Source organism: Chlorocebus sabaeus, chromosome 20 (assembly GCF_047675955.1).
Source record: "Chlorocebus sabaeus isolate Y175 chromosome 20, mChlSab1.0.hap1, whole genome shotgun sequence".
Lineage (NCBI taxonomy): Eukaryota > Metazoa > Chordata > Mammalia > Primates > Cercopithecidae > Chlorocebus > Chlorocebus sabaeus.
This window is the reverse complement of record NC_132923.1, coordinates 121,143,752-121,163,004: the sequence shown is the minus strand read 5'-3', so window position 1 is coordinate 121,163,004 and position 19,253 is coordinate 121,143,752. Positions and strand designations below refer to the sequence as shown.

At 51.1% G+C, this 19,253-nt stretch overlaps 1 protein-coding gene and 1 pseudogene across 5 annotated transcripts in view; both read left to right on the top strand.

Annotated features, from left to right (window-relative positions):
• The window catches only part of FBLIM1 (filamin binding LIM protein 1), a 29,776-nt gene extending 27,521 nt beyond the window's left edge, over nucleotides 1-2,255 (top strand). For all 5 annotated transcript variants that reach the window (XM_007980421.3, XM_073007815.1, XM_007980420.3 and 2 more), the window contains one exon: nucleotides 218-2,255. In XM_007980421.3, coding sequence (XP_007978612.1) covers nucleotides 218-331 — 114 coding nt within the window. In that variant the 3' untranslated portion in view covers nucleotides 332-2,255. The remainder of the gene's footprint in view (nucleotides 1-217) is intronic.
• Nucleotides 2,256-7,333: 5,078 nt separating this feature from the next.
• Nucleotides 7,334-8,253, top strand: LOC140709394 (large ribosomal subunit protein uL11-like; annotated as a pseudogene).
• Nucleotides 8,254-19,253: the final 11,000 nt, after the last annotated feature.

The following is a 19,253-nucleotide window of genomic DNA, read 5'->3' as shown; positions in this document are numbered from 1 at the left end:
GTGGATTAAAGCCTCCCTGTGTGCCTGTGTCTCATCTTCCCAGATGGAGACCTGGCCCAGGTGTTGGGAGGGCAGCAACGAGCATCCACCTTCCTCCCGCTTAGGGAGTACATCCACTCATGTAGTTGGTTTATTCAGCAGATGTCGAGTGAGTCCCTCCCCTGTACAGGCAGCTCCCAGGCCCAGGGCGGGTCCACATGTGTCTTTGTCTCCTCAGGACTGCAGGATCCTCCTGTCTGTTGAGCCCACGGACCAAGGCTGCTACCCCCTGAACAATCGTCTCTTCTGCAAGCCGTGCCACGTGAAGCGGAGTGCTGCGGGGTGCTGCTGAGTACCTGCTGGGCAGTGAATGGACCACTAGCCCCGGCTGGGCCCTTCCCTGACTTGGTTTCCTTTCCTGACCTGCTCTTGCACACTTTCCTTCTGAGCCTCCGTGGGGACCAGCCTGCAAGTCGGCCTAGCCTGTCCAAGATACAGTGGGGCTGAGTACCCCCAGGCCTTCCACTCCTCCTGTACCCTCTGGGCATCAGAAGGCTCCTGGACCATGAGCGTCACCCCCAGAATTCCCTGCTGACCCCACCCCACTTCCAGGGAAAAGCTGGGGGAAGTTGGACCCTTCTCACTGACTAGCTGTCTGGTAGGGGTGCTGGGACCAGCCTGGCTTGCAGGGTTGAGCTATTTGAGGAACAACTCCAGGGTTCCTTAAAAAGGGCTTTTTAGAGGCTGGGCAGGGTGGCTTACGCTTGTAGTCTCAGCACTTTGGGAGGCCAAGGTGGGTGGATCATTTGAGATCAGGAAAGACCAGCCTGGCCAACATGATGAAACCCTATCTCTACTAAAAATACAAAAACTAGCCGGGCATGGTAGCAGGTGCCTGTAATCCCAGCTACTAGGGAAGCTGAGGCAGGAGAATCTCTTGAACCTGGGAGGCAGAGGTTGCAGTGAGATTGCACTGCAGCCTGGGTGACAAGAGGGAAACTCTGTCTCAAAAAAAAAAGTGCTTTTTAGACTGGGCGTGGTGGCTCATGCCTGTAATCCCTGCACTTTGGGAGGCCAAAGCAGGCAGATCACTCGAGGTCAGAAGTTTGAGACCAGCCTGGGCCAATATGGGGAAACCCTGTTTTTATTCAAAATACAAAAATTAGCTGGATGTGGTGGCGCGCACCTATAATCCCAGCTACTTGGGAGGCCGAGGCAGGTGAATTGCTTGAACTGGGGAGGCGGAGGTTGCAGTGAACTGAGATGGCACCACTGCACTCCAGCCTGAGCGACACAGCGAGACTCTATCTCCAAAAAAAAAAAAAAGTACTTTCTGAAAATATTGAGGTTGAAATGATGGGAACCAACATTCTTTGGATTTAGTGGGGAGCGTAATAGCAAACACCTCGCCTTGGTTCGCACATGTACAGGAATGGGATCCAGTGGGGCACAGCCATGGACTTCCCCACTCTGGAATGTGTGGTGCCAAAGTGGGGCCAGGGCCCAGGCCCAGGAGGAAAGGGTGGTCCACAGACACCCCGGGATGTCAGCAGCCCCCCACCTGCCTTCTGGCACCTCCCGGGTGCTGCGGTGTGTCAGCAGGCATGGGGTGAGAGCCTGGTACGTGCTGCGAACAGGGTGCGGGGACCGAGTGTGCCTCCTTCAGCCTTGACTCGGGCCATGCACCCCCTCTCCCTCACACACACACAAGCACTTCTCCAGGATGGTGCCAGGACAGGTATCTCTTCAGTCCCCTGGTTATGACCTCAAGTCCTACTTGGGCCCTGCAGCCCCGCCTGTCTTGTAACCCCTGCCTCCTCAAGACCACACCTGGAAGATTCTTCTTCCCTTTGAAGGAGAATCATCATTGTTGCTTCATCGCTTCTAAGACATTTTGTAGCACCTGGACAAGTTAAACAGAATGTGCTTTCCTCCCTGGGGTCTTGCTGTCCCATAGGCTCTCACGAGAAGGCCACAGGGGCCATGCACTGGGCAGGCTTCTCTGTAGAACCCCAGGGGCTTCAGCCCAGATGGCAGCATCTCACCCTTAGCCTATAGCAGGGAGTCCTGAACTTCTGCATTCACAGGCCACCTCCACAATTGTTCTAACCAAAGACCTCCTGTTCTGTTCTTTCGCTTAAATCAACATGCTATTTTGTTTTCACTCACTTCTGACTTTAGTCTTGTGCTGAGCCATGTATCGTGCAGTCATGTTCACGTGCTAGTTACATTTTTCTTCTTACACATGAAAATAAACGCATACGTGTTAGAAGCTCTTCCATGTTGTGTATAAGCTCTCGCACAGGTAAACGCTGGCCTTTGGTGGTAGCCCTAGAAAGATGTTTGCTGGGCATCTGCTCGCTGTGGTGGGAGCGTCTGAAGAGCGCTGGGGCTCAGCTCAGCAGATGGAGGGGCTCCTTCCCTGCCTCATCCCCAGCACCAGAGGCTGGCGCCGGCCAACTCACCAGTGTGCTTCTCCTGGACACAGGCCACCACCAATGGGGTTGGCTGCAGGGGCCTCAGTAGAGCTGCCAAATGCTTTAAGAATGAACACTCAGGCTGGGCGTGGTGACCAATGCCTGTAATCCCAGCACTTTGGGAAGCTGAGGTGGGCCAGTCACTTGAGGCCAGGAGTTTCAGATCAGCCTGGCCAACATGGTGAAACACTGCCTCTACTAAAAATACAAAAATTGGCTGGGCATGGCGGTGCATGCCTCTAGTCCCAGCTACTCGGGAGGCTGAGGCAGGAGAATCTCTTGAACCTGGGAGGCAGAGGTTGAAGTGAGCTGAGATCACAACACTGCACTCCAGCCTAGGTGATAGACTGATTCAAAATAAGAATCAACAGTCAGGCTGGGTGCAGTGCCAGCACTTTGGGAGGCTGAGGTGGGTGGATGGCTTGAGTTCAGGAGTTTGAGACCAGTCATGGCAACATGGCGAAACCCTGTCTCTAAGAAAAACGAGCCAGGCACAGTAGTGTGCACCGGTAGTCCCAGCTACCTGGGAGGCTGAGGTGAGAGGATCACTTGAGCCCAGGAGGTCGAGGCTGCAGTGAGCCGCGATTGTGCCACTGCCACTGCGCTCCAGCCTAGGTGACAGAGTGACACCCTGTCTCAAAAATAAAGAAGACCACTCTCCCCGAGGGCATGCCCCCTGCACAAAACCAGGCTGCTGTCGCTCTTCAAGCTTGTACACTGCCCCCTGGGCTCACTTGGTCAGCACAGGCCGAGGGAGAGTTGGTGGCCTGAAAGAGCCCTGGCTTGGGGACAGGCCACCCAGATCTCAGACCTATCTCTGTACTCAATAGCGTGGACAAGTTAGTAACCCTCAGCTTGATGTTCTTATCTGGAGCAATTTTAAAAATTGTATTTATTGGCTGAGCGCAGTGGCTCACACCTGTAATCCCAACACTCTGGGAGGCCGAGGCAGGCAGATTATGAGGTCAGGAGTTCAAGACCAGCCTGGCCAACATGGTGAAACCCTGTCTCTACCAAAAATACAAAAATTAGCCAGGCATGATGGCAGATGCCTGTTATCCCAGCTACTTGGGAGGCTGAGGCAGGAGAATCGGTTGAACCTGGGCGGCAGAGGTTGCAGTGAGCCGAGATCGTACCACTGCACTCCAGCCTGGGTGATAGACTAAGACTCCATCTCAAAAAAAAAAAAAAAAAAAAACATATATATATATATATATACACACACACACACAGTTTATTATAAAAATAGAGGCTGGGCATGGTGGCTTACGCCTGTAATTTTAACACTTTGGAAGGCTGAGGCGGGTGGATCACCAGATCAAGAGATCAAGACCATCCTGGCCAACATGGTGAAACCCCGTCTTTACTAAAAATACAAAAAATTAGCTGGGCATGGTGGTACGCACCTGTAGTCCCAGCTACTCGGGAGGCTGAGGCAGGAGAATCCCTTGAATCTGAGAGGTAGAGGTTGCAGTGAGCCAAGATCACACCATTGCACTCCAGCCTGGTGACAGAGCGAGACTCCATCTCAAAAAAAAAAGAGAGAGGCCGGGCACAGTGGTGCATGCCTGTAATCCCAGCACTTTGGGAGGCCAAGACGAGTAGATCACCTGAGGTCAGGAGTTTGCGACCAGTCTGACTAACATAGTGAAACCCCATCTCTACTAAATACAAAAACATTAGATGGGCCTGGTGGCACATGCCTGTAATATGAGCTACTTGAGAGGCTGGGACAGGAGAATCTCTTGTACTTGGGAGGTAGAGGTTGCGGTGAACTGAGACCGCGCCATTGCACTCCAGCCTGGACAACAAGAGCAAAACTCCGTCTCAAAATAAATAAATAAATAAACAGAGATGGAGTCCCACTATGTTGCTCAGGCTGATCTCAAACTCCTGGGCTCAAGCAATCCTCCCACCTTGGCCTCCCAAATAGCTGGGATTACAGGCGTGAGTCACCACCCCAGTCAAGTGGGAACAGTTCTAATCTATCATGGAGGGTTGCTGTGATACAAAGAGAAGCATCAGGCTGAGAGATTTCAGCTGAGCTCGTGAGTCACTGGCTCCATCTCGTGAACCCTGAAATTATCTAGCTGTCACTCCTTCCATGGTCGCGCTGCTGCCTATCAATCAAATCTGACCACCAGGAAGCTGGGTTTATCATGCTTGCTGTGGCAAGGGAGGCCGCACAGCACGGGGAAGCCAGGGTGTCTTCAGAAGCGGTGTTAGTGCTGGTATCGGATCTGGAGAAAGATTTAAGGAAGTGTGGGTTTGCTCTGGATGTGTGCTGTCAGAAAGCGGGGTGATTGTATGGCTGAGTGGCTCGATCCCTTTATATCTACAGCTGTGACTGGGAGCGACGCAGCACGGCACAGGTTAGGGAGACAGTCTCATTTGTGTGGGTGGCCCTGAGATGCGTGTTCAGGACAACTGCTGAGTGTTGTTCCTTTTGACTTTGACTCACTTCCTCACGGTCACAGAGTGACCTTTCCTCATGTGGGTGAACTGGGAGCACACCACACCCCAGCTGCGAGGCCAGACCAGCTCCCAGCTCTCAGGAGCCACTTTCTCTTAGTCACCGAGTTTGGTTTGGTGTGGTTTCTCCTATCATTAAAATATAGCCTTCTTAGGCCAGGTGCGGTGGCTCACACCTATTATCCCAGCACTTTGGGAGGCTGAGGCGGGCGGATCACCTGAGGTTGGGAGTTTGAGACCAGTCTGACCAACATGGTGAAACCCCGTCTCTACTAAAAATACAAAAATTAGCTGGGCGTGGTGGCGCAGGCCTGTAGTCCCAGCTACTGGGGAGGCTGAGGCAGAAGAATCACTTGAACCCAGGAGGCGGAGGTTGTGTGAACCAAGATCGTTCCACTGCACTCCAGCCTGGGCAACAAAGCAAGACTACCTCAAAAAAAAAAAAAAAAAGGATGGCATTCCAACACATGCCACAATGTGAATACACCTTGACAACATTGTGCTAAGTGAAATAGGCAGACACAAAAGGACAGATACTGTATGATTCCACTTATATGAGTATCTAGTCAGATTCATAAAGACAACGTAGAACAGAGGTTTCCAGGAACTGGGGAAAAATAAGAATGAGGAGTTTAGTGTTTAATGGGGGCAGAGTTTCAGTCTGGGAAGGAAAATAGCGTTCTGGAGGCCAGGCGAAGTGGCTCATGCCTGTAACCCCAGCACTTTGGAAGGCAAAGGCAGGCAAATCGCTTGGGCCCAGGAATTCAAGACCAGCCTGGGCAACATGGCAAAACGCCGTCTCTACAAAAAATTAGTCAGGCATGGTGGCATGCACCTGTAGTTCCAGCTACTGGAGAGGTTAAGGTAAGAGGGTCATCTGAGCCTGGGAGGTCGAAGTCGCACTCCAGTCCTGGATGACAGAGTGAGATCCTGTCTTTAAAAAAAAAAAAAAGCTGGCCAGGGTTCGAGACCAGCCTAGCTAACATGGTGAAAACTTTTCTCTCTAAAAATACAAAAAGTAGCCAGGTGGGGTGGTGGGCACCTGTAGTCCAAGCTGCTTGGGAGGCTAACGTGGGAGAATCACTTGAACCCAGGAGGCGGAGGTTGTCGTGAGCCAAGATCGCACCACTGCACTCTAGCCTGGGTGACAGTAAGACTCTTGTCTTAAGAAAAAAAAAAAAAAAAAAAAAAAAAAAGGCCGGGCGCGGTGGCTCAAGCCTGTAATCCCAGCACTTTGGGAGGCCGAGACGGGCGGATCACGAGGTCAGGAGATCGAGATCATCCTGGTTAACATGGTGAAACCCCGTCTCTACTAAAAAAATACAAAAAACTAGCCGGGCGAGGTGGCGGGCGCCTGTAGTCCCAGCTACTCCGGAGGCTGAGGCAGGAGAATGGCGTAAATCCGGGAGGCGGAGCTTGCAGTGAGCTGAGATCTGGCCACTGCACTCCAGCCTGGGTGACAGAGCGAGACTCCGCCTCAAAAAAAAAAAAAAAAAAGAGTTCTGGAGATGTATAATGGTGATGGTTGCCCAATAGTGTGAATGTACTTAATGCCATGAAACTGTACAGTTAGTTGTGATGGTAAATTTTATATGTATTTTAGCACAATTAAAATATACATATATAATACATCTATCTATGCATCTAAACCAGATGCTGTGAGACAGGAAGAGGAACTGGTGAAGGCATGCAGTGCTGGAGGGGTCCTGAGGGGGCGGTCCCTGCCTAGGGTCCCCTGCCCAGCCTGGGAAGGCTGGCCACTGCTGTCTGCAGACAACTGGTTGTCCCGGCTGCCCTGGAGTCCCTAAAGGTAGGTGCGCACACAGCCACTAGAGGGCAGCATGGGCCGGTGAACGGGGAGCCCAGGCATGAATTATTTCAGGGCTCACCTGGGTCTTCAGCTTCTCCGAACTGCAAGAGGGGAAGGGTCATTCCGGCCCACCCACCACGCATGGTTGCAGTGAGGCTGAGAGGAGAGAACAGATTGCAAAACTAGAAAGTGTCCAGTCTGGGCCAGGCGTGGTGGCTCATGCCTGTAATCCCAGCACTTTAGGAGGCTGAGGCCAGTGGATCACCTGAGGTCAGGAGTTCGAGACCAGCCTGACCAATATGGTGAGACCCTCGTCTCTATTAAAAATACAAAAATTAGCCTGGCATTGTGGCGTGCGCCTGTAGTCCCAGTTATTCAGGAGGCTGAGACAGGAGAATCTCTTGAACCCAGAAGGCGGAGGTTGCAGTGAGCCAAGATCATGCCACTGCACTCCAGCCTGGGCGACAAAGCTAGACTCCATCTCAGAGAAAGACTTTGTCTCAAAAAAAAAAAAAGAAGAAGAAGAAGGAGACCAAGGTGCAACTTTCTTCAGTTGTCCCGAATTCGGGTTCATCCAACACCAGCCGCTTCCACCATGCCGCTGAAGTTCAACCCCAACGAGATCAAAGTCGTATACCTGAGGTACACCGGAGGTGAAGGGGGTACTACTTCTGCGCTGGCCCCCAAGATTGGCCCCGGGTCTGTCTCCAAAAAAGGTTGATGGTAACATTGCCAAGGCAACGGATGACTGGAAGGGCCTGAAGATTACAGTGAAACCGACCATTCAGAACAGACAGGCCCAGATTGGGGTGGTGCCTTCTGCCTCTGCCCCGATCATCGAAGCCCTCAAGGAACCACCAACAGACGGAAAGAAACAGAAAAACATTAAACACCGTGGGAATATCACTTTTTTTTTTTTTTTTTTTGAGACGGAGTCTTGTTCTGTCGCCCAGGCTGGAGTGCAGTGACCGGATCTCGGCTCACTGCAAGCTCCGCCTCCCAGGTTTATGCCATTCCGAGTAGCTGGGACTACAGGCGCCTGCCATCTCGCCCAGCTAGTTTTTTTTTGTTTTTTGGGGTTTTTTTTGTATTTTTTAGCGGAGACGGGGTTTCACTGTGTTAGCCAGGATGGTCTCGATCTCCTGACCTCGTGATCCGCCCGTCTCGGCCTCCCAAAGTGCTGGGATTACAGGCTTGAGCCACCGCGCCCGGCGGGAATATCACTTTTGATGAGATCGTCAACATTGCTCGACAGATGTGGCACCGATCTTTAGCCAGGGAATTCTCTGGAACCATTAAAGAGATCCTGGGGACTGCCCAGTCTGTGGGCTGTAATGTTGATGGCCGCCACCCTCATGACATCATAGATGACATTAACAGTGGTGCTGTGGAATGCCCAGCCAGTTAAGAAGCAGAAAGGAAAATATTTCAATAAAGGATCACTTGACAACTGGTGGGGAAAAAAACAAAAGAAAAGGGCAACATGGAGAAACTCCATCTCTACTAAACATAGAAAAATTAGCTGGGCATGGTGGTGAGCACCTGTGGTCCCAGCTACTTGGGAAATTGAGGTGGGATGTTCACCTGAGCCCGGGATGTAGAGGTTGCAGTGAGCTGAGATCACACCTCGCCACTGCACTCCAGCCTGGGCCACAGAGCGAAACCGTGTCTCAAAAACAAAACAAAACAAAGCAAAAAACTATAAAGTGAGTGATATGGCTGTGGAATTGCTGCCACTGTCCTGGACACATGCCCTTTTGGAGGGAGATCTATGTCAGGAGACTGAATTATTCATTGGCTCAAACCCCCACCTGCTAGGAGGGACCCAGCTGGAAGTCCCAAGCCGATACCCTGTAATTTCATACCTGGGAACCTGGCCACAGTAAGCACAGAATCAGAGCTTGGACAAAGGACAGTAGGGTGCACTGGGGAACCCTGAGCCTTTCCGATGGTCACCCTGTCCCCAGAGGCCCCTTTCCCGAAGGTACAAGGTACGTCCAGGTGTGAACTTCAGCCAGCACAGGCCAGCCCCTCCAGGGCAACCCAAGCCCCTCCCTACCCTGCTAGAGAGACAAACGGTGGAAATGGGGAATTGAATGGGAGGGATGGGGAGAGGGGAGGAGGCTGGGCTGATAAGGAAGAATTGCAGGGACTGAGGACATTTTCCAAAAAATGTTCTCCTCACTTTAATGTACAGTTTATGTAACAAAATAACCTATGAAGTAGCAATTTTGACATCGCCAGAGAGGAGGAAGCTACACATCAGAGAGCTGGTATAACTGCACAAGGCTGCACAGCAGAGCCAGGATCAAAGCGGGTCCAGTGAAAACTCTATAGTCCTCCAGTACAGACCCACTTCAGAAATCCATATTCTAGAACGTTTCAGAACCCATCGTGTAACACAGGTGCCAAAGTCCAGCTGAAAAAAATCTTTAATGTCTTGAGTTCTGCATTTTTTTTTTTTTTTTTTTTTTTTGAGACAGAGTCTCATTCTGTTGCCCAGGCTGGAGTACAGTGGTGCAAACACGGCTCAATGGGCTCAAGCAGTCCTCCTACCTCAGCCTCCCAAGTAGCTGGGACCCCAAGCATGCACCACCACACCTGGCTAATTTTTAAAATTTTTTGTAAAGATGGGGTTTTACCATGTTGCTCAGGCTGGTTTGGAACTCTTGGCCTCAGGCAGTCCTCCTGCCTCGGCCTCCCAAGTTCTGGGATTACAGGAGTGAGCCACCGTGCCCGGCTAAGACCTGCATCTTTTTTTTTTTTTTTTTTTTTTTTTTTTTTTTTTTTTTTTAAGAGACGAGGTTTCTCCGTGTTGTCCAGACTGGTCTTGAACTCCTGAGCTCAAGTGATCCTCCTGCTTTGACCTCCCAAAGTGCTAGGATTACATGTGTAAGCCACCACGCCAGGCCAAGACCTGCATCTTAAGAGGGGGAGTTTAGACTGCAGGCCTCTTGCTTGCAAGTGAGATATAATTTTCCCAATCCATCCAGAAAGGTCCTTGTATCCTGTATGACTCACACTAATTCTCAGAGAGTGAGCATTAGATTAGAGACTCCGGAGTATACCCTGCTCATAACCTTCATTCTGCAGAAAAAAAAATGTGTGTGATTCAGCGGAAAATAATGCACTAGCTACACCCAGCACACCCTTCCTAGTTATCAGATTCTAGCCTTTTGTTGCCTTTGAGCAACTTTATAGCTCTGTAAATTGTAGGTAAATGATATATTGCACTGTCTAGTAGAGGTTCTCACTCGCTCTCTTGTTGAAAAACCAGGTTTCATTTACACATTCATTTCAATATTCCTGACCTATGAATGTGACTGTTCTTAGCTGCACCCCCCCTTTTTTTTTTTGAGACAGAGTCTCACTCTGTCACCCAGACTGGAGCGGAGCGCAGTGGCATGATCTCGGCTCACTGCAACCTCCGCCCCCTGGGTTCAAGTGATTCTCCTGCCTCAGCCTCCGAAGCAGCTGGGATTACAGGCATGTGCTATGACGCCCAGCTAATTTTTGTATTTTTAGTAGAGACGGGGTTTCACCAGGTTGGCCAGACTGGTCTTGAACTCCTGACCTTAGGCAATCCACCTGTCTCGGCCTCCCAAAGTGCTGGGATTACAGGAGTGAGCCACTGCGCCTGGCTCTTAACTGCCCTTTTGAGCTGGTTATAACATCACCTGGCTCTCTTATGAGTTAAATAAAATGGTTAATACCTATTCATTTTCTATCTGTGTGGGAGTCATGATTTTACTTTTTTTGAAAATGAAAATGACCTTGGACCACTTCCTTCATCAGGTGTTTGTGGCAGTTCCTTTAGGCCAGGGGAGGTGATGGGGTCCCTTGCAGGGCATCCCATGAGGTGGAATTAAGAGGAGCCGGCCGGTGGCCTCTGCTTCCCAGAGTAGTCTCTGAATGGGAAGGGAGGGGAGGGGAGGGGAGGGGAGGGGAAGGGAGGAGGAAGACAAGAGGGAGGGTTTCTGCCCAGTGGATGGAACAAGGTCTTAGCAAGACCTAGATTCTTGGGCTGGGTGAAGTGGCTCATGTCTGTAATCCCGGCACTTTGGGAGCCGAGGCAGGAGGATCACTTGAGCCCAGAAGTTCTATTCCAGCCCAGGCAACAGAGTGAAACCCCATCTCTACAAAAACAAAAACAAAAACGAAAACAAAAACTAAACAAAAAACTAGATTCTCTCTCTGGTTAAGCTCCTAGCCAGTTATTTGACCTTGAGACACAACCTCTTTAAGTTTTGAGGGTAAGGAAGGGTGTCAACAACTGATGTTTGTTTCCTGAGCTCTTGTTTGTCTTGTTTGGGGTGAGGCTGGAGAGGTGGGATGATTGACTATGCTGAACAGGAAGCTAGGTCTCAGCAGTTAGGCAGCCTGCCTGGGATCAAGGCTCCTAGAATGGCGATACTGACAGTAATAACAACAGCAGCAGCTACCATTTCGTGGGCACGCATACGCCCACATATGTTATCTCATTTAGTCCCCACCGCTGCCTGGAAGGAAGGAATGATCTATGATCCCATCGTTCGGACCGGGAGACGAAGGCTCAAGGTCACACCACATAGATTCCGGCTCTAAATTTAGCCAAGTCCTAAACCCTTTATTCCACTGCCTTCGTCCCCTAGATGTGACAGGGCCATCCCTTGGCCACTGAATTACTTTTTTCCTCACCTGCAAAACAGAATTATTACCTTGATCATACACATAAAGGAATGCAATGGCAGATGACTAAATGTCATGTGGTTTCCTGGGATGGATTCTGGAAAGGAAGAAAGGACATTAGTGGAAAATCTGGTGAAATCCCAATAAAGTCTGGAGTTTGGTGAGTCATGTTGTACCAATGTCAGTTTCCTAGTTTGGACAAATGTGCATAGTTGCGTGAGATGTTTTTTTGGTTGTTGTTTGTTTTTTTTTTTTGAGACGGAGTCTTGCTCTGTCACCAGGCTGGAGTGCAGTGGTGCGATCTTGGCTCACTGCAACCTCTGCCTCCCAGGTTCAAGCGATTCCCCTGCCTCAGCCTCCCAAGTAGCTGGGACTACAGGCATGCACCACCACGCCTGGCTAATTTTTTGTATTTTAGTAGAGACAGGGTTTCACCACTTTGGCCAGGATGGTCTCGATCTCCTGACCTCGTGATACGCCGGCCTCAGCCTCCCAAAGTGCTGGGATTACAGGTGTGACCCTCCATGCCAAGCCTCAGTAAATCTAAAGTTATTTTGAAATCGAAACTTTCTTATCTAACAAACTAATGGGATAAAGAGGAAAGCCTTTGAGCCTGAGCTCCGGGATGCCCTGCCTCCCACTGATGATATAAGAACAAGGGGTGAGAGGAGGCCATCAGACACTCTTCCGCTAACAGGAAAGTTGGGCTGAGAGGGGAGTCATGTCTGGACAAGGGGGAGGGGCTGAGAAAAGGGCAGAGAAGAGGAGTGGAGGACCTCACCCAATTTCTTTTCTTTCTTTTTTTTTTTTTTTTTTTTGAGACGGAGTCTCACTTTGTTGCCCAGGCTGGAGTGCAGTGGCGCAATCTCGGCTCACTGCAAGCTCCGCCTCCCAGGTTCATGCCATTCTCCTGCCTCAGCCTCCGAGCAGCTGGGACTACAGGCGCTCGACACCACCATGCCCGGCTAATTTTTTGTATTTTTAGTAGAGACGGGGTTTCACTGTGTTAGCCAGGATGGTCTCGATCTCCTGACCTCGTGATCCGCCTGCCTCGGCCTCCCAAAGTTCTGGGATTATAGGCGTGAGCCACTGCACCCGGCGACCTGACCCAATTTCTATAGCATGCGGGAGACAGGTGCGAAGTAGGAAGAGGATGGTGAGGGGGTCTCAGAAAATCAGAGTGACCTTCACCTAGTACGCGTGGTAACTTTTTTCCTGTCCATGAACACAGGAAGGATTGCTCAGGAAAACACAATATGGGCCAGGCGTGGTGGCTCACGCCTGTAATCCCAGCAGTTTGGGAGGCCAAGGGGGGTGGATCACCTAAGGTGTGGAGTTTGAGACCAGCCTGGCCAACATGGTGAAACCCCATTTCTACTAAAAATACAAAAAATTATGGCTGGGCGTGGTGACTCACGCCTGTAATCCCTGCACTTTGGGAGGCCGAGGCAGGCGGATCACCTGAGGTCAGGAGTTCGTGACCAGCCTGACCAATATGGAGAAACCCCGTCTCTACTAAAAATACAAAATGATCCAGGTGTGGTGGCGCATGCCTGTAATCCCAGCTACTTGGGAGGCTGAGGCAGGAGAATTGCTTGAACCTGGGAGGCGGAGTTTGCAGTGAGCTGAGATCGAGCCATTGCACTCCAGCCTGGGCAACAAGAACAAAATTCCGTCTCAAAAAAATAAAAATCGGCCGGGCGCGGTGGCTCAAGCCTGTAATCCCAGCACTTTGGGAGGCCGAGACGGGCGGATCACGAGGTCAGGAGATCGAGACCATCCTGGCTAATACAGTGAAACCCCATCTCTACTAAAAAATACAAAAAAAATAGCCGGGTGAGGTGGCGGGCGCCTGTAGTCCCAGCTATAGGGAGGCTGAGGCAGGAGAATGGCACAAACCCGGGAGGCGGAGCTTGCAGTGAGCTGCGATCCAGCCACTGCACTACAGCCTGGGCGACAGCGCGAGACTCCCTCTCAAAAAAAAAAAAAAAAAAATCACAATACGGCCCAGGAATCCTGAACTGGTCCTTTACAGTTAGCAGGATCCCACACCTCAGACCACAGGGAGGGACTGGCTGAAGCAGGAGAGAAACCCATGAGGGGTTACCCTGAGGGCCCAATCAGAAGACAGATGGGGGGTCAGGGAGGGTTAAGAACGCTCTCTGGGGCCTGTGAGTCATGGGCCTGGCAGCTTGGGGCTTCCCAGGACTGCTCAGACGGGCTGTGGCATGCAGGGAGCTCAAGTAGAACCTCCTTTGCAAATCTGCACCCTTTCCCCGGCACCCCCCGCCTTCCAGCACCCCTCTGACCAGCAACCCCTCCTTGGCAGGGTAGAACTCCCAATGGCATCAAATCAAGTTCCATGGGCAGGAAGTAAACAATGGCTCCACTCCAGTGTGCCTAGAGATCCCACTGCATTCATTCATTTGTTCATTCAGTCATTCACTCATTAATAAAATACTAATTGACCCCTCCCATCTGCCAGTCACTGCCCTTGGCACAGAGCTCAGTTTAATGGAAAAAGGAGAAAAGAGAACAGCCCGTGCTGGGGAGGCACAGTCAGGAGTCCAGGAGGGCAGGTCATGGAGAAAGTGATGTTAGAGCTGGGCCTAAAGGGTGTGCAGGGGTCAGCCAGGCGAGGCTCTGGGACGAGAGCTCTCCAGGCGCTTGCTCTCTGAGCTGGGTACAGCGAAATGCGGCTGAGCATGTGGGAAGTGGCAGGATGAGGGCCAGCCTCAGGCAGGAACCAAAGCAGCAAGGCTTCCTAGACTCTGTGCCAGGGTTGGGACTTTTTCCCACAAGGGCAACGGTGAGAAGGAAGAACCCCCAGCCAGTAGAACCCCAAGCCGGTAGGGCAGATGAACTTGCCATTGAGTCCAACCGCCCATAACCACAGAGGTGGTGGCCGGGGCCCAGAGAGGGTGTGAGACCGGTGGAGCTCCCACAGCTGGTTAGTGGCCAAGCCCTGGGTGTCCTGACTGCCAGAACAGGGCTTTCCCACCCCTCCCACTGCCTCTCTTATCTTCCAAGACCTACTTGTAAACACAGGCAGGCACCTGCAAACATCTGAACACCCTGCGAGGAGGAGGATGAAGGTGGGGGAATGAAGGTGTGCAGGTGAATCAGGTCAGTGATGAACACAGGCTGACCCAGTGCAGACGGTCTCGTCAGTGGGAAGGAGGGCAGGATTCCTGCACGGGTGAGAGCACTTGCCCTAGGGGGATGCAGTGAGTCACTGGGCGCAAGGTTCACACTCCTCCTTCCTCCCGGTTTTGATCTCAGTTCCCTGGAGGGAGGTGCGGCCTGGATTCCTGGGGGCGGGGCCATCTCCTCTCCCTGCCCTGCCCTGTGGGTCCAGACTGGGATGCTGGCTGTGTCCACTCCTCTCGGAACTCCCACACACACCTTTTCGAGGCCCTAGTAAGTTTCCGTGTTGGCCCCACCGGCTGGGCCGGACTCGACCTATCACCTGGGACGTTCGCTGCAGGAAGTTGGATGCTTTCCTCTCCTGCTGAGCTCAGCCATGCGTTTTGCTGCCTGGTGCCACATTCCATTCCCTCCTGTCTCTGGGAGGATGATCAGATCTGGCAGACAGCCCATGCCTGCCCAACCAGTGGAACAAAAAAAATGACCGCAGGGTGGGACTCCGCGGACACCAAGACACCAGGGAACTCTTGGACTGAGGACCAGAGGAAATAACCCCAGTGGCTGCCCCCCAGCAAGGACCTACTACTAACGCTGCCAACAGCCCCGGGAGACAGAAATATTATTGCCCTTATTTTATAGAGAGGAGAAAAGAGGGGTGCAAGGGTCATGGGGACAGTGAATGACCCTGGCATCCACTAAGGGCCCTCTTGGGTTTTGTGTCATGAGTTGAAAGGGAGGCAGCTGTGGTGTGACATTTAGCTGCCCAAGTGCAGGTGCAGATGCCGCGGAGGTGGAGCAGTGGGACTGAGCAGTGTTGGGGCTTTGTCAGGACCGCAGGAGGGGTGGGAGTGGAGCCTGATCATGAACTGTGGGCTGGGCAGGAAAGACACTGAGGGCAGGCAGGCTGAGGTACACGGGAAGGGGGCAGGATCCATGGACTACTGTAGCCGGGGCACTGGAGGAAAGAAAGGAGGTGAGGTCAGAGAGGTCAGTCAATAGATATTACAGAGGAGGGGCAGTCACTGGTCACGGGGGACGGATACCTGGGTGGCACTGCTCCTAGGGTGTAAACCTTTGGCACTTAGCCTGCACAGAACAGGCCCTCAGAGAGTATCTGTGGAATGAATGAGTGGCTACTTGCGTGGAGTATGGGCTTGGGTGACTCAAAGGATATTTTACTTTCTTCTCTCTAGCTTTTTTTGTTTGTTTGTTTGAGATGGAGTCTCACTCTGTTGCCCAGGCTGGAGTGCAGTGGGGTGATCTCGGCTCACTGCAACTTCGACCTCCCAGGTTCAAGCGATTATCCTGCCTCAGCCTCCCGAGTAGCTGGGATTATAGGCACCCACCACTATTCCCAGCTAAATTTTGTATTTTTAGTAAAGACAAGGTTTCATCATGTTGGCCAGGTTGGTCAAACTCCTGATCTCAGGTGATCTGCACACCTCGGCCTCCCAAAGTGCTGGGATTACAAGTATGAGCCACTGCGTCCGGCGGCCTGCTTTTTTTTTTTTTAAATAACAACTTTATTGAGATATAATTCACACATACAAAATTCACCCTTTTAAAGCTTTTTTTTTTTTTTTTTTAAAAAGACAGGGTCTCGTTCTGTCACCTAGGCTGGAGTGCAATGGTGCAATCATGGCTCACTGCAGCCTCGACCTTCTGGGCTCAAGTGATCCTCCAGCCTCAGCCTCTTGAGTAGGCTGGACCATAGGCGCACACCATCTTGCCTGGCTAATTTTTTGATTTTTTTTTTTTTTTGTAGAGATAGGGTCTCACTGTGTTGCTCAGGTTGGTCTTGCACTCCTGGGCTCAAGTGATTCCCCTTCCTCAGCCTCCCAAACTGCTGGAATTACAGGTGTGAGCCACTGTGCCCAACTCTGATTTTTTTACAATAAGCACATGATAAGGGAGGAGACCACCCCTCATATTGTCTTATGCCCAATTACTGCCTCCAAAGAAAGAAGTAAAAACTAAAAGGCAGAAATGGAATCCACAGGCAGATAGCCCAGCACCGCGCCCTGGGCCTGGTAGTTAAAAATCAACCTCTGACCGAACTGCTTGTGTTATCTGTAGATTCCAGACATTGTGTGGAAAAGCAACGTGAAAATCCCTGTCCTGTTCTGTTCCGTTCTGATTACCGATTACGGATTACTGATTACCGGTGCATGTAGCCTCCAGTCACATACCCCCTGCTTGCTCAATCGATCACGACCTTCTCACGTGGATCCCCTTAGAGTGGTAAGCCCTTAAAAGTGATAGGAATTGCTCACTCAGGGAACTCGGTTTTTGGAAACGTGAGTCCACCAATGCTCCCAGCTGAATAAAGTCCTTTCCTTCTACAACTCGGTGTCTGACGGGTTCTTGTCTGTGGCTCGTCCTGCTACAATGATACTTTTCTAATACGAACCAATGTATTATTATTTTTTTTTTTTTTGAGACGGAGTCTCGCTCTATCGCCCAGGCTGGAGTGCAGTGGTGCAATCTCGGCTCACTGCAAGCTCTGCCTCCCGGGTTCACGCCATTCTCCTGCCTCAGCCTCCCCAGTAGCTGGGACTACAGGCGCCCGCCACCACGCCCAGCTAATTTTTTGTATTTTTAGTAGAGACGGAGTTTCACCGTGTTAGCCAGGATGGTCTCTATCTCCTGACCTGGTGATCCGCCCGCCTCGGCCTCCCAAAGTGCTGGGATTACAGGTGTGAGCCACTGCTCCCGGCCATATATGTTTTTAAAATTCATTTTTCTAAAAAGATAGGCTGAATTCATAAGATAAAAAAATGGACCAAAACTTAGAGAAAACGTAACTACTGGCTGGGACCCAGGACTGTGGCCAGCCCTGGGCTGATATGTGGTTTGAGCAAACCACTGCCCTTCCCAGAGCCTTGCCTGTGAAATGGGGGTGTGCAGAAGTGGGCAGGGCAGCAGCTAAGGATTGAGCTCAACTGATGACATCTCAGGCTCTTCCTAGCCTTAACAGCTCAAGATTTTGAGGCAATCTGGATCCACACCTGGTTAGAGAAGCAGATTAAGGAAATGATCTGGTCTTTGGAGTTCTCTCCCTAAGAGGATAAACACCACAATATTGACCGTCCAGGCAACAAGGTCAAATTCAACCCAGAAGAATGTTTTAGGTCACACTGTCTCTTATCAATCCCTAATTGAACTGAAGGTATTTAACACTTTACCTGCCTTTTTTTTTTTTTGAGATGGAGTCTTGCTCTTATTGCCCAGGCTGGAGTGCATTGGCACGATCTTGGCTCACTGCAACCTCCACCTCCCGGGTTCAAACGATTCTCCCACCTCAGCCTCCTGAGTAGCTGGGATTATAGGCTCCCGCCACCACGTCCGGCTAATTTTTGCTTTATGTTTTTTGTTTTTTGTTTTAGTGGAGATGGGGTTTCTCCATGTTGGCCAGGCTGGTCTTGAACTCCTGACCTTGTGATCCTCCCTCCTTGGCCTTCCAAAGTGCTAGGATTACAGGCATGAGCGCCATGCCTTATCTGCCATTTTTTTATCTTCCATTCTAAAACAGTCCTTCTCAAACTGAAATGTGCATACAAATCACCTGTGAATCTTGTTAATATGTAAAAATGCTCAATCACTAGGTCTGAGGTGGGACCTGACATTCTGCAATTCTAACAGCCTCCGGGGGGGATGTCAGTGCTGCGGCTCCCCAGACCACTATTTAAACATCAAGGCTCAGCTGGGCACAGTGGCTCATGCCTGTAATCCCAACATTTTGGGTGACCAAGGTGAGAGGCTTATTTGAGCCCAGGAGTTCTAGACCGGCCTGGGCAACATTAGTAAGACTCTGTCTCTACAAAAAATACAAAAATTTGGCCGGGCGCGGTGGCTCACGCCTGTAATCCCAGCACTTTGGGAGGCCGAGACGGGCAGATCACGAGGTCAGGAGATCGAGACCATCCTGGCTAACACGGTGAAACCCTGTCTCTACTAAAAAATACAAAAAACTAGCCGGGCGAGGTGGCGGGCGCCTGTAGTCCCAGCTACTCGGAAGGCTGAGGCAGGAGAATGGCATGAACCCGGGAGGCGGAGCTCGTGGTAAGCCGAGATAGAGCCACTGTACTCCAGCCTGGGCAACAGAGCGAGACTCCGTCACAACAAAATAAATAAATAAATAAATTAGCCAGGTATGGTGGCATGTACCTGCAGTCTCAGCTACTCAGGAGGTGGGAGGATTCCCTGAGCCTAAGAGTTGGAGGCTGCAGTGAGCTGTGATCACATCACTGCTCTCCAGTCTGGGCTACAGGGTAAGACTCTTACCCTGTGGAAAAGAAAAAAAAAAAAGTTGACAAAGCAGCATCCCTTTGTCACAGAGAAAACTTGGAAACTCCATTGTACTTCATGGAATTGCTAAAAGATGACACCAGAACATACAGGCTGCATTCCTATTAACTTTGCTTTTTGAGACCAAGTCTTACTCTGTCGCCCAGGCTTGAGTGCAGTGGCTCGATCTTGGCTCACTGCAACCTCACCATCTCCTGGGTCTAATCAATTCTTGTGCCTCAGCCTCCTGAGTAGCTGGGACCACAGGCATGCGCCACTACGCCTGGCTAATTTTTGTACCTTTTTTTTTTTTTTTTTGGGACAGAGTCTCACTCTGTCTCCCAGGCTGGAGGACAGTGGCTCTATCTCGGCTCACTGCAAGCTCCGCCTCCTGGGTTCACGCCATTCTCCTG